The following is a 17,284-nucleotide window of genomic DNA, read 5'->3' as shown; positions in this document are numbered from 1 at the left end:
GATCTCTCTCTTTTTTAATATTCTATTTATTTATTATTTATTTATTTATTTATTTTGGCTGTGTCAGGTCTCAGTTGTGGCACATAGTTGTGGCATGCAAACTCTTAGTTGCGGCATGCACGTGGGATCTAGTTCCCCGACCAGGGATTGAACCTGGGCACCCTGAGTTGGGAGCTCAGAGCCTTACCTGCTGGGCCACCAGGGAAGCCCCCTTTGATCTCCTTTTGGAACCTCTGTCCCTCAAGTGCTAGACCTTCCGCAAGGATCCTCCACCGCCTCTTATCTTCTTTTTCCTAGTTTCTGTCTCTCAGATTTTTGTTCTTTCTTCTGTGAGATTTCCCCAACTCATTCTTTCAATCCTTCTATTAAAGTTTTAAGTTTTCAGATATTATTTTTTACTTCACAAGGACTCTTTGTTGTTCTCTGCCTGTTTTCCAAAATGCCCTGTCCTAGTCACATGGGTGCTTTGTCTTCCTCTCTGAGAATGACCATCTGAAGTTTTCTTCTGGCCCCTGCATTAGCTCTGTTTCCTCCAGTGTCCTCTTTTCCATTGATTCTCAGACTCTCAAGAATGTCTGAGTGAGGCACCAGAGTGCAGCTTGGTGCCCACTCACTGGGGCTTTGGGCTGTTCCCTTTTCTGGTGCCTACAGCCTGTAAATGCTTGAGTAAAGTCTGACAGACCCATGCAATAGAATACTAAGTGCCCAAGTACCATGGTGTTGAGAGGATCTCTTATTAAGATAGGGAAATGCTTACGTTACCAGCTATGCTGGGAAAGCTGGGTACAAAACTGTCAAAAGCAACGTATTAAGGCACAGTAAAGAGACCTGAAAGGAACCACCCTGTGACTTTAACAGCAGCGTTGCCTGGGGGCACCATCTCTTTTCCCTCTGCCTCCTTTCCTGCAGTTCCACATTTTCTGGGTCCTGACGCACCCTCCCAAATCTGGGGTCCCTTTGCCCTGGGTTTCTGCCACCCAGTCTGGCCACCTCCTTCTTGGCTACTTACCATCATCTCCCCACGAGAACTCGAGGCTGGGGTGTCTGGTTCTCCCTGCCAGGCTTTGTGGGCAGTACCAGCTCATAACACTCAGCCAAATGCCTGAATTCAGCTCCGCTGGTGTGCTCTCCAGAGCCCACAGAGCAGACAGATAAAACAACACTCCCGCAGCTGCGGAGGGCAGCCGCCTACCCCGGCCTGCCCTGGAGCACAGGGGCCAGCACACCGCCAGGGTGCCACCCCCATCGGGATCCTCGGGGACTCAGTGGTGGACAGGCTCCTTCCTCAGTCCGCAAGCCTCTAATGTTCTGTGGGAAGGCCCAGCCCCCTCATTCCCAGTTTCTGCTCTATTTATGTCTTATGAATTCAGTTACGTAAATAAAGTGGCCCAGCCCCAGGGAAGGGTCCCCACCCCCATCTGTTCCCTCTCCTTCCCTTTTCTGCTCCCCAATATGTCCACACATTTCAGGTATGCCCCCTATTTCATACACCCTACATTTATTCTTTCACATCTCTTCCTGCTGGAACCCAATTCCGGCCACCCAGCACCTCCCCCAGACTGCTGGGCCTTCAACCAAGCAGAACATCCTCAGGAAAGTAAGGTCCAGAGAGAGAAGGGTCTCTCTGAAGATCAGCAGGGATGACCTTCCCAGCTCGTCGGATAAGCATCTCCAGCAAGAACCTACCAGGCTTCTCCCCTAAGCCTCATGGCCACCCAGAGCGGCGCCACTTACGCTGCTGACAGGCAGGAGCCCACCAAGATCAGAAGCAAGATCCCAAGATCACAGCCATGTGTTGCCCGTGTGAGTGCCCCACCCCCAGAGAAGTGGGAGGAAAGCTGGAAGAGGGGTGCAAGGGAAGGGGAGAGGAGGGTGGGGGATGGGGGTCTTTGGGCAGCAATCTCGGGAAGCTCCCCTCCCCCAGCACACACACCCAGCACTTGCACAGTCAGCCCTATGCAAGCAGAGTCAGACTTTCTGATCTTTGCCTCTGACCTTTGCCTTCTGGTCATTGCCTGAACCAAAACAGGCTGCCCTGGAGGCAGGGTTCCAGGTGGGCTGATAAGAATGGGGGTCTGGAGGGCACCCCCAGGAATGTCCCTCCTCCTGAGCCTTCAGACAGTGACAGGGCAGGTGTGCGCAGGTCAGATTACCAAGCACCGGCTACTTGTGGGCATGTCACAGGGCGCTGGGACCAGCTTAAGCTCTGCTCTGGGGGCTGGAGGATAGGGGAGCCACGGGTAAGGGAGAACCACGGGTTCCAAAGTCCCCCCAAACAGAAGTAGAGTTCGGTGAAGGGTCCCAAAGACAAAGCACAGCATCTAATAAAAGAGCTGACCCAGTGAGCCAGGGAGGGCATCCCAGGAAGATGGTGGCCGGACAGTGGTTGGTGGTGGAAAGGGAGCCCAGACGGATTCTAGAGAAATGTCAGAGGGAGAATCAGGATCTGGTGATGGAATGCAGACCTCAGGATCTCTGCCAGGTGTCCAGCAGGTGGGTGGGCAGAGGAAGTGCATTCAGGAGATGGGAGTGGGTCAGGGGAGAGGGGTCCTGGTGGGGCCCTGGGCATCTGGCAGTAGGAACACCAGGAGACCAGGGTGAAACACTGGGAAATGTCCAAGGGAAAGTGGAGGGGAATGAAGAGAGAAGGAGGTGGGAGGGCCAGCCTCGAAGCCATAGCCATGGGAGAACTTTCCAGAAGGAGGGAATGACCACCAGTGTCCCCGGATACTGAAAGGCCAGGGAAGATGAAGCCCCAAAGTGTCCATGGGGTTTGGTGACCCTGAGGTCACTGGGGGCTGACTGCTGGGGTAAGTGGGGGAGTGGTGCGTTAGGAAGCCCAAGGGGTCCTAAAGCAGGGGCTGAGATGCTGGCTTTAGACCTGACGGGTTGGGGGAGGAGAGGGCATCCTCATGAGGGTGAGTCTGGGGGCAGGGGTCTGGGAAGGAGGAGGTATGGGAAGAAGCAGAGCGTCCCCCTTGCAACAGGACAGGCAGTGGAGGAGCAGAGGCAGGGCCCTCTTGGCAGCCAGCTGGACGCAGGGAGGTGGGGGTGGAGGGTGCTGTTGGATGAACGGTGCTGGAGGGTGCTTAAGGGGGATGACACGGGACACCCGGGCTTAAAGAGGCACCACAGGGACCGCCCTTCCCGGCCTGGCATGGGCTCGGCCACTGGAGGGCCTTGGCCCCCCACTCCGGTCCAGCCTGCTCTGGGCGCGGTGGAAGGGTCACCTAGGAGCCACGGTGCGGGATAACTGGTGGGGGGGGGGGTCAGTCCTTCCGGCAATCAGCACCCAGGAAAGAAGCGGCGAGGGCCCCGCAACGCGGAGGAAGCGAGAGGAAGGGGCGTGGAGTCACAGCCCCCACCCCTGGCCGCGCGCCCGCCACACACCCTACCTGTCCATCCACCGCTTCTTTCCCCGCGGGGAGCTGCAGTCCGCCGGCCGGGGTCGGCCGTGTGGACATCTGCCGAGCGAGCTCTGGGTTGGGAGGGTCTGCGGGGCGGGGTCCGCGGGGAGGGCCCCGCGGGGTAGGAGTCCGCGAGGCAGGAGTCCCGCACAGATGCTCGGGGAGGGGTCTGCGGGCAGGGGCTCAGGTGCCGGCAGTCGCTCCCCGCGGCGCTGAAGGGCGTGGGGTGGGGGGCGGGGACCCTCGGCCGCCGCTCCCCTCCGCGGGCCGCTCCCGCCCCCCCCTCCCCCTCCCGGTCTCCCTCCGCCTCCGCCCAGCGTCGCTGCCGGAAAGTTTGCGCGCGGCTGGCGCGGGGCGCGGGCGCGAAGCCGGCGCCGACCCTGATCCGGCAGCGCCGCGGAGACGAGCGGCCGCCGGCCCCTGACCCGAGCGCTCAGAGGACTGCAGGGATCGCGGAGCGGCCGGAGCGGCGCGCGGTGAGCACCTGGGCCCGGCCCCGAGGGCACGTTCCCGGCCAGGGGCCGAAGGCGGGAGCGCGGGACTGGCCGGCGCGGACCCCTATCGTAGGCGGGCGGTCTCGGGCCCCGGGTGTCGCCGTCCTCATCCCCGTCGGACACCCCGTTCCCAGCCCCAGGATGCGCGCTTCCAGCTCGGACGGTCAACCTGGTTCCGCACTATCGGGAGGGCTGGGGGTCTCAGCGCTCCTGCCCTGTCCTCTCCTACCTGGGGAGCGCGTTCCGCGGTGGGGGGTGGGGGAAGAGTGGGGTGTCCGGCCGCCAGGCGCTCTGTCCTGCTGCCCCTCTCTGCTCCCGACTCCTCCCTGCAGCGCCCCCGCTTCTCCACCCTCCCCACATACACAGAACCGCGGAGACACCCCCGCCCCCCAGATGCGCGGGGGGCAGGCGCTGGGCAGCCCTGCTTCCCTCCAGCGGGCCCCTGCTCCCCAAAGCTCCCCATCAGTATCTAGGTTACCCGGGTTTCCCCGGAGGGGCGAGGGGGCGTCAGCACCCAGCCGGCTCCAATCATTCGCGGAGCCTACACTTGTCACTTTGATCCACCCGGAGGGCAGGTCACTGCCCTGCCTGCTTCTTCCCCTCGGGCGGGCCCCACTCACACTTCTGGGCCGCAGGGTTTCTGCCCCCACCATGAACCGACTGACTCCTGAGGTCTGGGCACCCGCATCCTCCGAGGACCGGTCCGGGCTGTTTTCGGCCCTCCTGTGCCGGGGAATGAGGGTTGCTGGAGGAGTAGCACCCTGGCCCATATCCAGGCCCTCCCTGCCCCCCCACGGAGTGGGGAGAGGACGCAGGAGTCAGGCTTTGTCAACAACCTGTGGCCCCTGATCCCGCCCTGGGGCCATGACCTTCCTCTACTTGCTCTGGTTTCACAAACACCTCCCACCCCCATACGCATCAGAGGCTGGCAGGCCTCAACTGCACCCGTTCAAATTCGGGGAGGAACTGGGATGACCAGCACCCACCTTTCCTCCATGGAGATCCACCCATCCTGGGGGCTTCTCCCCCAGCTCCAGGTCTGGGAGTCCCAGGGCATTCCCAGGGGAAACTGGGGAAACTGCTGAGCTTTGAGCATCCAGGAGTGGTGCCTTCTGCCAGGCAGGGGACAGAACACATGCCATCCCAGCCCGTGGTGGGAGGGGGGCTGGGAAAAGAGGGGAGGGGGTGAGCTGGGGCTGGGGGAAAGCTGACCCTCCGTCCCACCCAGCCAGAGTCTCTAATCCTGAGCAATCTGTGCTGGGCGTATGCAGTCCAGGGTTGGAGAGGGAGCCCGGCCTCCAGGTGCATGAAGGGAGAAGGCTTGGTCCCTGGCCGAGAGTCCCCCACCCCCACCGGCTCCTATGCCGTGCCAAGAGGGTAATAAGATGGAAAACAGAAGCCCTGATGCCAAGGCCAGTGGGAGGCTTGGAGCGGCACCTCTGCATCCCAGTATCAGTCCTCATTCATTCAACAAATATTTATCCCTGGGGCTAGGAGGCTGTCTCTGGGGTTGCAGTGTCCCTCACAGCAGGGATGTGATAATCTGTCCTTCCCTTCAAGTGGCAAAGCTCATTTACTCCTTGATGATGAAGAGGCAGGGACTTTGCAAGCAGAGAAACTGAGGCTCTGAGAAGTTAAATTCTTTGTCCTTGGTCCCAGGACCAGAGCTGGGCCCCGAGATGTCACCTTCTCCTGTGGGGCCAGCCTCACACCTGGATGCTCAGGGCAGGGACCTCAGAACCTCAGCCTTGCACAGCTGAAAGTCATTCCACACTCACACTCTGCCTAGTCCTCATTCACAGAAGTGTCTAGAAATCTTGCCTGTACTCCCCTGAAAGGCATGGGGGCCTCATCCACTTCTGCCCCTTCTTGTGTTTCTATCAGAGACTTGGTGAGAGGGATCACCCTCTGCCTCTTGTCTGGTGGGAGGAGATTGCTGAGGCCCTGATCCCTAGGGACCTGGGGCCACAGGTGCCTTGAGCCAGGGTACCCAGCCTGTGATCTGTAGGTGCTGAACTGTGTGGGGTGAATCTTCAAGGATTCCCAACCCCATGTGCCAGACCAGGGGTGGGAGTAGGGAAGATGGAGACCCCGCCCCCCCCGCCCCCCCACTCCTCTGCCCTGGCTGCCATTGGGAGGGGCAATGAAGGAGGAGCCCCAGGGCAGCCTATCCCTCTCCCCCCTCTCCCCTGGGGCTCTGCTTCTCTCTGTGGTTCCCAGACTAACTGACTTCTAGCCAGAAGGCAAGCTGCCCTGGGTGTGGTTCCGCCCACCTTGGGTTCCCCTAACAGCCCCAGGAGGTTGGCAAGGTGAACTCCCACTTTTCAGATGAGAAAGTTGAGGCACAGCCTGGCCACCACACCCCAGCTCTGAGGGGCTGACATTTTGCCCTGGAACTCATCACTGGACTATCCCCACAGCTTCACCCGCCCTTCACCACCAGCTGCAGGGCCTCAGGGGAGGGGAGAGCTTATCGGGCAGTATCCTTCCTCCCTATGTCCCCTGCCTGCCTCTCCACTGTCCACTCCACCCCAGCCATCTCTTGTCACTCTTCCCCTCCCTTGCCCCCAGAGCCTCTAGCCATTCAGGCTGCCCCTCTCTCCCTGAGCCTGTCCACCCCCTCCCCTCCTCCAGCAGCTGGGCGCAGAGCAACTCCATGGCCTGGGTGGACGAGGGCAGGGCAGCAGACCGGGCTGTTTGATAAGAATCAGGTGATAAGGCCCCTTGGGCTGGAGACACCTGAACTGCCCCTTGTCCTTCACCTGCCTGGGGGCTGCTCCCCTGAGAGAGCCCTCCACTCTGGCTCCTCCACCCGCAGCCCTAAGCCTTGGCTCCTCGCCTGGACCAGGACCTGGGGACCAGCGACTACTGGGCCCTGCCTCACCAGGCCTGACCTGTGCCGTGGCCCAAGGGCCAGGGTGAGGAACCTCACAGTAGGCTGTGGTCCAGGTGCCCACCATGTTTGGTGGCATCTCAGGGTCCCATTAGGAGTGAGGAGTGAATCACAGGGGAGCCCACGAGGGCCCACTTGGACTCTGATGGGAGGAGGCTGAGGTCCAGGGTTGTCTGGGAACCCTCTACCTTCAGTCACAGCCTGCAGCCCTCCTCCCCACCTGCTCCCTGGCTTCTCCCAGGCACTGCCTTCCAGCGAGCCAGTTTCATCCATCTGTCCATCCATCAGTCCATCACATGCTTACTCTGTGCTAGGGTGCCTAGAGGAGGGCCCATCCACAGCCCTCGGTGGGCTTGCATGAGTCGTTCCTAGGGGCCCCCACCCCTAGGCCCCAAGGGAAGCCCCTCCCTGCTGCCCTTGTGGAATTCAGTAGAGCAGAAGATGGACTCTGGAAGCAGTGACACAATGACTTACCAGGCTGCTGATGCCCCACATGCAGGCTCCAGCCAGGACCAGGCACCTCGGGGTCCCCTTGCAGGCACCACAAGGGCAGGGGTCCTGTGTCTGAGCCCCCGGCAGCCGGCAGCGCTAATCTCAAAGGAATGCACTGTGGCTGCCTGCCTGCTATGGCCCAGGGGACCCAGGAAGCCTGGCCTGAGTCCTGGGTGGGGCCCAGGGGAGCACCTAGACACCCCAGTCCTATGCATGTGACAAGGACCACCCTGAGCATGTGCTTGGCACTCCTGGCCCCTGTTAAGGCAGGGAGCTGCCCTAGGGCCACCTCGATCACCACGCCGCTGGGGATCAAGTGATGGATGGTCACGGCACCCTGCCCCAGCCTGCCAAGCTGACTCTCCCAGGGGCTAAGAATAGGTGGGAAGGATAGCGAGGGCCAAGGGAAGGATTTGGGCAGCTAGGGAGCATGCTCCCTCCTCTGACATTTTTGGGACCAGGCAGGACTGTGGCCGCTTAACTAGCATGGAGAGGAGGGGCTCTGCTGCTGTCAGAGCTGCCAGACAGACAGCCACGGGCCGTGAGAAAGCAGCTCCACTCAGGTGATGGCACAGCTCCCAGGACCCTGGGTGGAACCCCCAGGCACAGGACCAGACCCCCAACCTGCCACTGGCAGAGTGACCACCTCTGGCATCCCCTCCCTCCTGGCTTGCACTTCGTCAGTGGGATTCAGAGACCCAGGGGGGTGGTTTTAGGGGAGCAGGACATCCTGCTGATCACAATGGAGACCAGCTAGGCCTCTTCGTTCCTGGGGGTCCCTGCACAGACCCTGCTGCTCTGATACTCGGCAGCCCCAGAGGAGCGTGCACCCACAAGGACCTTTTTGCCCCAGCTGTGCAACGCCAGTCAGATGTGGGGGGCAGCTGCCCAGAGGCATGTCCCCCATCTGGCCACGCTGCCCCCACCTCCTCCTGCTGCTGCTGCTGGCCTGCCAGGTGAGCGCAGCTGCCAGTCCCCCCGGCCGGCCCCCAGCTCCCACCAGCCTGCCTGCCCCTCGTGCCGATGCCAGTTTGTGCCCTGTGTCTGTCCATCTGTCCCCCCAGCCGCAGGCCCCCTCTGCTCAGGTGATGGACTTCCTGTTTGAGAAGTGGAAGCTCTATGGTGACCAGTGTCTCCACAACCTGAGCCTGCTCCCTCCCGCTATGGGTGAGCCCCGCCTTCGGCCCTAGTCCAGCACTCTCATCATGGGAAAGCCCTGTCCCTCCCCAACCCCCACCCACCATTTATAGGTGAGGAAACAGAGAGAGAAGCTAGTGACTAGCCCAGGGCCACAGACCAGGACATTTAAAAAGTGGTAGAACTGCCCCAGAATTGGGGTGCTTCACAACCCTCCCCTGCTGCTGGGCACCCCCCAGGCCCAGGGCCTGGACACCGTCTGCGCCCATGGAGCTCAAGGCCCAGTAGGCAGACAGTGTGTGGGGGAAGTGGACCGAGAGGGGCAGGCAGAAGGCACCAGGCCTGGTGAGGGGGAGGGAGCTGGGCCGTTATTTGGAGTGCTCAGGCAGATGGGGGTACAGCGTCTGGACAAGTTCTGAAGGTAACTCGGGTGCAGAGATTGGGGCAGGAGGAGCTGCCTGGGGAGGCCAAGCCATTGTCTGCGTGAGGGAGGGGGTGGGTGCTGGGCCCAGAAGGATGCCAAGAGAATGGTGGTTCAGCCTCCAGAGACGGAAGTGCTGCTAGACGGGCACTAGGAAGAGGGGAGACCCTGGGGGGAGATGCGGGTCTCCGAGGGAAGGTGGCCGGCAGAGCTGGAGCTCAGAACCAGGCGGGACAGAGGCGTCCAGGGCAGGCAGGATGGCCAGGGAGACCTGGGAGGCTGCATGCTGGGGGGCAGAGAGCGTGCAACAGGGGGCTGTGCGGGCCAGGCCCTGGTGAGGAGCAACCCTGTCCCTGCCTCTGCAGAGCTGGTCTGTAATAGAACCTTTGACAAATATTCCTGCTGGCCGGACACCCCTCCCAACACCACAGCCAACATCTCCTGCCCCTGGTACCTGCCCTGGTACCACAAAGGTAACCACAGCAGGGATGTGGGGGATTGGCAGAGGGGCCCAACCCCTGGGGCGAGGTGCTGATCAGAGCCTGCCCCCGCAGTGCAGCACCGCCTTGTCTTCAAGAGGTGTGGGCCTGATGGGCAGTGGGTACGGGGGCCGCGGGGGCAGCCATGGCGAAACGCCTCCCAGTGCCAGATGGACGACGAGGAGCTTGAGGTCCAGGTCAGCGCTCAGTGGGTGCAGTGGGGGCTGCTGTGGATGGGTGAGGTGGCCCTCTCCAGCCCTGACTGGTCACTGCAATTTGCAGAAGGAGGTGGCCAAGATGTACAGCAGCTTCCAGGTGATGTACACGGTGGGCTACTCCCTGTCCCTGGGGGCCCTGCTTCTGGCCCTGGCCATCCTGCTGGGCCTCAGGTACATCTCCTGCCCCGTGAATGGGGGTCGCAGCGGGCAGGATGGCGGGTACTGACTCGCTGTCCCCGCAGTAAGCTGCACTGCACCCGAAACTACGTTCACATGAACCTGTTCGTGTCCTTCGTGCTCAAGGCCAGCTCTGTGCTGGTCATCGACACGTTGCTCAAGACCCGCTACAGCCAGAGGATCGGGGATGACCTCAGCGTCAGCGTCTGGCTGAGTGATGGGGTGAGTGCCCAGACCCAGCCTCTTGGCCTCCGGGCCTTGGGCAGCAGGCAGCTGGGAGGCCCGCGCTCACGCTGTCCCCATGGCCCAGGCGGTGGCCGGCTGCCGCGTGGCCGCAGTGTTCATGCAGTACGGCGTCGTGGCCAACTACTGCTGGCTGCTGGTGGAGGGCCTGTACCTGCACAGCCTGCTGGGCCTCGCCACCATCCCCGAGAGGAGCTGCTTCCCCCTCTACCTGGGCATCGGCTGGGGTGAGTGGGCCAGTGTGCGGGGTCCGGCGGGCTGGCTGGGGCCACGGGACCATAGCTCTCCTCCCCTACAGGTGCCCCCATGCTGTTCGTCATCCCCTGGGTGGTGGTGAAGTGTCTGTTTGAGAACATCCAGTGAGTATCAGCTGACTGAAGGGCGGGCCAGTGGGGTGTTCGCCTCTCCTGGCTGGGAGGTGCCAGGCTGACCCCATGGGAAATGGCCATGCGGCTCAGAGTAGGGAGTGGCTCCAGAGCCTCTGGCCAGAGGCTGTCGGGGGCAATAAGCAAACCTGGTCCCCCGGGGGTGGAGGTCATTGGTAATTATCTCCCTTCTTTTCCTGAGGCATTAATTAGATGCCACGGAACCAAGGGGCGGGGGGTGGGGAGGCTGCCAGGACACAAGCAGGCCCCGCCCTGCAGGTGCTGGACCAGCAATGACAACATGGGCTTCTGGTGGATCCTGCGCTTCCCTGTCTTCCTGGCCATCCTGGTGAGGAAACGAGGCACCTGCTGGCACCACAGGGAGGGCTTGGGAGGCTGCTGGAGTTGGCCCCCCCAGCCCCTTCCTTCCTCAACGGCCTGCAGCAGCCTGAGGAGACAGACAGCATCCTGCCTGGGTGGATGGGGAGGGAGGCCTGGCACTCAGCCAGGACACTGGCCAGTGCCCTGGACCTTGGGCCAGGCTGCACATCCTTGAATGTGTGCCCACAGCCCCAGGGCTCCAGGAGCCAGGGCCCATCTGGCTGCCAGGCCCACCTCCAGGAGGGACAGGTGGGGGCCAGGGGCTGCCTTGAGCTGTGTCCCCCACACACAGATCAACTTCTTCATCTTCCTCCGCATCCTTCACCTCCTCGTTGCCAAGCTGCGAGCCCACCAGATGCCCTATACTGACTACAAATTCCGGTAGGTGTGGGGGTTGGGGTGGGGGGGGACCAGGCAGCTTGCAGACGTGGACACCCCTGGGGGCCAGAGGGAGTGTAGACCTGGACACCCCTGGGGGCCCGTGGCTTAGGCTCTGCCCCCGCAGGCTGGCCAAGTCCACGCTGACCCTCATCCCCCTGCTGGGGGTCCATGAGGTGGTGTTCGCCTTCGTGACCGACGAGCACGCCCAGGGCACTCTGCGCTCCGCCAAGCTCTTCTTCGACCTCTTCCTCAGCTCCTTCCAGGTGCCTGCCTGCCCCATAAATGCCCAACCCCCAGGCCAGCCTGTGTGGCCCTGACCTCCCCCCTCTCTCCAGGGCCTGCTCGTGGCTGTTCTCTACTGTTTCCTCAACAAGGAGGTAGGTGGGTAGGTGGGTCTGGAACCAGCCCTGGTGTTGGGGTCAGGGGGAGTATAGACACCCTGGTCCCACCCTTCGGGTGCACACCCTTCTTGTCCACCTGCGCTTACTGGGCTCAGGTGCCAGGACACTAGGTGTCACACCTGCCAAGATGGGTCAGCCTCAGCCCGTCCTCAGGGAGTGCACCTGAAAGTGAGGGGGTCCCCAGATGTCCCCAGACCCCAGCATTCTGTGGTGACAGAGCCTGCCTGGCTCCACATCCAGGGCGCCACACAGCCCTTCAAGGTCGGGGGGTTGGGGATCCTGCGAGGGTAGCACGGGCAGGCCCTGGGACTGGCCCGACTCGCCTGCCCATCCCAGGTGCAATCAGAGTTGCTGCTGCGCTGGCACCGCTGGCGCGAGGGCAAAGCACTGCAGGAGGAGCGCCACCTCGGGAGCCACAAGGTCAGGTCCCCCAGGGGCCCCCCCAGTGAGAAGCTGCTGCTCTCAAGAGGCGGTGGCAGCAAAGGGACTAGTCAGGACCCCTCTGCAGAGACCTGCTTGGCTGACGGCCTCCCTGGATTGGCTGAGAACCCCTCCTGAAGCCCCCTGGAACTCCAGCTGGGGCTGGACTCAGGTGCCCAGAGAGGGCATCACCAGACAATCCAGAACCAATGCCCAACAGAGGCGAGAGCATGGGAGCCAGACAGCGCCCCACCATCCACATGTTCCCCCGTGTGGTGGTCTGAGGGGCACCTGCTCTGTGCCAAGGGGTAGGGGATGGGGTGTGGCAGGGAAGCTGTTCTGTGAATGCATCCCCATGTGTTCCATGTGTGTCAGCATGTCTGAGTTAGAGGAAACATGTCCTCCAACAATAAAGAGCTCTGTGCTCACCCTGGGTGGAAAGCTGGGCTGGAGAAGAGGAGCCAGCTGGGCCCAGGGCCTCCCTGTGAGAAGGGAGCGGCTGTGGACAGCCCGTGCTGGCTCACTCCCTCGAGACGTCCCCTTTGTTGCCTCATCATACAGGTGAACTGGAGCTGGAACCCCTGAGGGTGTGTGTGTGTGTGAGTGATGACTGGCGGTGCCCCACCAGCACATGCCACCCCCCGCCCAGTTCAGGTGGGCTAACCCCCACCCCAGGCCAGAGTGGATGGTCCCCACTCAGTCTTGGCCCCCAACCCCCATTTGAATGGGGTCACCATTCGCCTGAAGAGGGGTGTGAAGGGCATCGATGCCTGAGGGAGGCCACTGACATCACAGTCCTTCTGTCAACCCCACATGAACACCCCTGACTCCCCACTAGAGCCGCAGCCAGGGCTGGAGAATCCAGAACTGGATGTCCTCTACTGGCCTCTGCTTCATCCCAGCTCTAGCCACCCCAGCAATCCACAGCCCACGTAGCCAACTGAAGCTGAGAGAAATGGACCTCCAAAACTGAGACTATCCAAGTGCAGGCGCAGCCATTTTCCCAAGACCGCGGCACAGCCCAACACAGTCACTTCACAGTCACTGCAGCAGTCCTTTCTGCACCAGGCACGTGCAGAAGGGCACTTGTGCAAGAGGGTGCTGTCCATCACATGGTGGGTGGGCACCCTGCTTGGCAGTCAGAGAGGGCTGGTGCTCAGGCGGGAAGAGCCAGGCGGTGCACCCTGAGCCCAAGCTGCCCCCTGGGGCACAATCCATCTGATGCAGAGGGTGGAGGCAAGTGCAGGAACAGTGTGGGGACTGTGGCCACCCCTCAAGAGAGCCCCTGGCGGCCAGTGCCTTGATGCCTGGCAGGCGGTATGCATGGAGCGGGGAGGAGCAGGGGTGCTGTCAAAAGAGGAAGAGGGGACATCCCTGGTGGTCCAGTGGTTAAGAATCTGCCTCCCAATGTAGGGGACGCAGGTTCGATCCCTGGTCAGGGAACTAAGATCCCACATGCCACAGGGCAACTAAATTTGCAAGGTGCAACTATTGAGCTCACATGCCACAACGAAGATCCCGTGGGCTGCAAGTAAGACCCAACGCAGCCAAATAAATAAATATTAAAAAAAAAAAAAAAAAAGAGGAAGGGGTTGCAGGAGCCAAGAGCACAAGCCAAATGAGCCAGCCAGATGGCCCTGCTCCCAGGAGCTGGTGGGAGGTGACTGCTGGGACCTGGGGGAGGGGGTGTCCACAGTCCCTGCCCAGCCACGTGGGTTGGAGCTGCTCAGGCAGAGTTGGGCTAATTGGAGCAAATGAAAGGACAGGAGGCCTCTCAGGAAAGGTAAATAGAATTACCTGCCAGGCACTGGGGCCCTCCTGAGGGGCCCTCACCTTGTGCCACAGGATATGGCAGGGAGGGAGGGGCAAGAGGTGAGTTAAGTTAAATTGCGCTCTCCTGTGGCCCTGGTGAGGTGCGATGTTACCATGATTGGTGGGGGCTGCAGGGCAGGAGGCAGTGCATCTGGCTACACCTCTGAGGACCTAAGACCCCTGACCTTGAGGCTTCAGACCACCTCCTGTCCCAGGCCCCCTGGGCTTCCCAGGCCCTAGCGCTCCCCTGAGCCCCTGCCAGTCCTCCATGCCCAGAAGCCTTTGGGCACATGCTAGCACAGGGAGGACACAAGTTCTCCTTCACGCCAGCTGAGCTCAGGGCTGGTGACTGATCTGGGGGTGTGCCGCTCACCTAGGGACCTCCTGCCAGCCCTCCCCATCCTGACTCCCCCGTCCTTGTTCTCCTTCACCCTGTCCCAGTCCCCAAGGGAACTGGAGCAAACCGGTGGAGCCAGGGGTGGAGGTGGAGGCTTGGAAGGGGCTGGACTCACTCAGCCAATAAACATTGGCTCTGACCAGGCCATCCTGCAGGTGGGATGGAGGGGGTACCGGTGGGGGAACTGACTTTCTAATGCAGGGCCCAGCACCCACACAGCATCACCCCCCATCCAGGAAGACAAACACTCCAGGCCCTCTACCCCTTCCCTATCTCTACTTCCCTTCCCACCTCTACCCCAGTCCAAATCTCAGACCCTTCCCCTAAAAGAATGCATGGGAACCACCCAGCACGTGTGTGTTTCTGTGTGTGTTTCTGTGTGTGTGTTTCCACAAGCATGCTAATAAAATGAGTGTGAAGACCAAGAAAGAGGAAAACATGGACTACAATAAACAGGGATCAGGGGCTTCCCTGGTGACCCAGTGGGTAAGACTCTGTGCTCTCAATGCAGGGGGCCAGGGGTACTAGATCCCACGTGCCACAACTAAGAGTCCACATGTCACAACAAAGATCCTGTGTGCCGCAACTCAGACCAAGCACAGCCAAAATAAATAAATAAATAAACACTTAAAAAAAAATAAACAGGGATCAAACCTAGGAGAGTTGAGGAGCATCCCCAGGATGGCAGCTGTGGCCCAGGCAAAGTGGGTCACTGTGGAGAGGGAGCCTCAAGCAGGGCAAAAATTTACAGGAGAGACACCCTCAAGGGGTCAAAGTGACTAAACACACTGAGAGGAAATTTAGATGACCTGGTGGAGAGCTCAGGACTTAGTATTAGTACAAAGAAAACTGAGCAAATGAAAAAAGAAGGCAATTAATAACTTCAAGGAAAACAAAGTTGGGCAGAAAAGAAAAAATCACAAGTTACCACATGGCTCAGCTCTACATACAAACATAAACATCATAATGTATGTAACTAAAGGGGCTGCAGGTGGGATGAAGCGGGTATGGGGTGGGCAAACCAACACTGATGTAACCAGTTACTAGAAAAAGAACCATCTAGGGAGGATAGTGGATGGTAAGAGCACATGTGCAGTGGGAGTGGGGGAAAGAATGAAATAGGAAAACCAAGTAACAGTTCATGTATGCTATTTAGAAATAGAAACACAAACCAAAGAATCAGCAGAAAAGTTGAAAGTGGTTGCCTCTAGGTGAGAGGGTGGGAGAAGTCTGAGAGCTGCAACTGGCCAAACTCTGACTGCCTAGACCTCCTCCTGGACACTGTGGCAGCCCCTAGCCCCAGGTCCTCCCCCACCTGCCCTTTCTCTGACCTTGCTCTCCACTGCTTTCAATCCCTTGACCTGCTTCCTCCTCCTCTCCTCGACTGCAGTGCTCAGGGATCAGTTCCCACCCTCCTCCCTTCATCTTAAAAAAAAAAATCACTATTCAAATCTATATCGCCAGTGTCTCTCCCAAATCCACAGTACTTAGCTTCTTACTTGGCACCTTCACTCAGACATCCTATGGTACTTCGAATTCCAGAGTCCGTATCAAGCACCTTACCTGGCCCCTCACCCAGATTCTTCCTCCCACGATTCACTTGAGGTAGTCCTCCTAACAGGTCTTCCCGCTTCTACCCTGAACCCTGCAGCCTATTCTCAACACAGCAGCCAGAGCAATCCCTTTATATCTAAAGTCTCCTCCAATGAATCCCATCAAGCATCCATATCTCACCTCAGTTTACAGCAATGCAAGGGACAGAGGAGCCTGTTAACACTACAAGGATGCAAACAGCCAAAACAAGAATTTGGGAAACTCCAACATCAAGTATCCTGGGGGTCTTCGATCATAAATGGAGGGAAAATGTGAGAGGAGGTACTGTGACTAAGACTTACGGGACACATCAAGCAAATGCAGCTGATGCACTCGGCCTTTCTATCCTGAGCCTATAACCCGTGTGGAACGTACTTTAGCCACTAAGGCAGTATGGACTGGGCATCACGTGACATTAGGGAATTGCTGTTCATGCTCCACACACATAAACATGCTCCGAGTACATGCTCAGGAAGCACTTCCTAAATTCAGATTCTGATCACAACAAAGCTTAGAAATCAGATAAGGCCAGCCTCCTACAGGAGATCACCATTTCCTCACATGTAAGATTAGGTTAATAAAACTTACCCCCACCCAAAGTTGTCAGCACTGAATTTAAGCAGCGATGTGTGTACCACCAAGCGTAGAATGTGATGCAGGAGTGGGCGCCCCGTTCCATGAGGATGCTCCCGTCTTCTCTGCCCTCACTGTCTGAAGGGGAGGGAGGTGTCTCCAGCCACTCATGGTCGGCCAGGCAGCCTATCATGCTGGTGAGGGTTCCATCTTCAATGCCCCCATCCAAGGTGCTCGCCCCCCACCCCAGCAGAGTCTGTTAACCACACTCCCATCTCCAAGGTGTTCTCAACAAAGACTCCAGGCCTAGGGCCTCTATTTCAGAAAATCTAAGTTGGCAGACACAATGGGAATGAAAATGCCTTGAGGGATGTCCCACGGGCCCACCCACACAGGGGCAAGGCACCACCACTAGTGGGTGAGGCCAGGGAGGATGGCTGTGAGCAGGCGAGACCCAGGTGCTGGGGCCCAGTGTAGCCCCATTCCCACCTTTCAGCCCCACAGGAGGGAGGAATGACCCAGAAAGGTCCGGGAGCAAGGTCAAGTCGATTTTTAAGCAACACAGCGAGATATCAGACATTCTCCGGTATGCTGCCAGGGGGCCCCAGCTCCCCTTTGGGGAGAGGCCTTTGAGCCACCACAGCCCATACCCACACTTTACATGGGGAAACGGAGGCAGGACAGCAGTGCGACGTGCCCCAGGGCTCACAGCAAGGCCATTCTTGAGGCTGCCAGAATGCAAATGTCCAGACCCCCCTGAAGTCTTGTGGGTTGAGTGCCGTCAAGCACATCCACAAGGTGACTAACAGTGGCAGCAAGCACCAGTACTGAGCAACCACCCAGGAGGCAGGTGCTAACCTCCACTTGAAGAAACTATGGCTTGGAGACTTAGCAGCTTGCTCCATGCCCAACGGGCAGCACTGGCCTGGCTGGGTTCGGGCCCACCCCTCCCCTCCCCTCCCCTCCCCTCCCCAATGGGTGGGCCTCACTTTCACAGGAT

The 17,284-nt window shown here is 59.8% G+C and overlaps 1 protein-coding gene across 2 annotated transcripts; it reads left to right on the top strand.

Moving 5' to 3' along the window:
- Positions 1–3,817: 3,817 nt before the first annotated feature.
- Positions 3,818–12,746, top strand: GCGR (glucagon receptor). 2 transcript variants are annotated; one of them, XM_057716962.1, is made up of 14 exons: positions 3,818–3,883; positions 8,074–8,242; positions 8,351–8,453; positions 9,210–9,317; positions 9,399–9,520; positions 9,606–9,712; positions 9,784–9,940; positions 10,029–10,188; positions 10,260–10,320; positions 10,606–10,675; positions 11,000–11,088; positions 11,213–11,351; positions 11,424–11,465; positions 11,826–12,168. In XM_057716962.1, exons 2-14 carry the CDS (start codon positions 8,183–8,185, stop codon positions 12,045–12,047), a joined length of 1,440 nt encoding a protein of 479 aa, XP_057572945.1. In that variant the 5' UTR covers positions 3,818–3,883; positions 8,074–8,182; the 3' UTR covers positions 12,048–12,168. The 2 variants fall into 2 exon arrangements, with proteins under 2 accessions (XP_057572945.1, XP_057572946.1); XM_057716963.1 differs by lacking the exons at positions 3,818–3,883; positions 8,074–8,242; positions 9,210–9,317; positions 9,399–9,520 and having other exon boundaries at positions 8,397–8,453; positions 11,998–12,746.
- The last annotated feature ends 4,538 nt before the right edge of the window (positions 12,747–17,284 follow it).

The sequence above is a fragment of the Hippopotamus amphibius genome, chromosome 17 (genome assembly GCF_030028045.1).
Source record: "Hippopotamus amphibius kiboko isolate mHipAmp2 chromosome 17, mHipAmp2.hap2, whole genome shotgun sequence".
Taxonomy (NCBI): domain Eukaryota; kingdom Metazoa; phylum Chordata; class Mammalia; order Artiodactyla; family Hippopotamidae; genus Hippopotamus; species Hippopotamus amphibius.
This window is presented reverse-complemented; position numbering and strand designations above follow the sequence as displayed.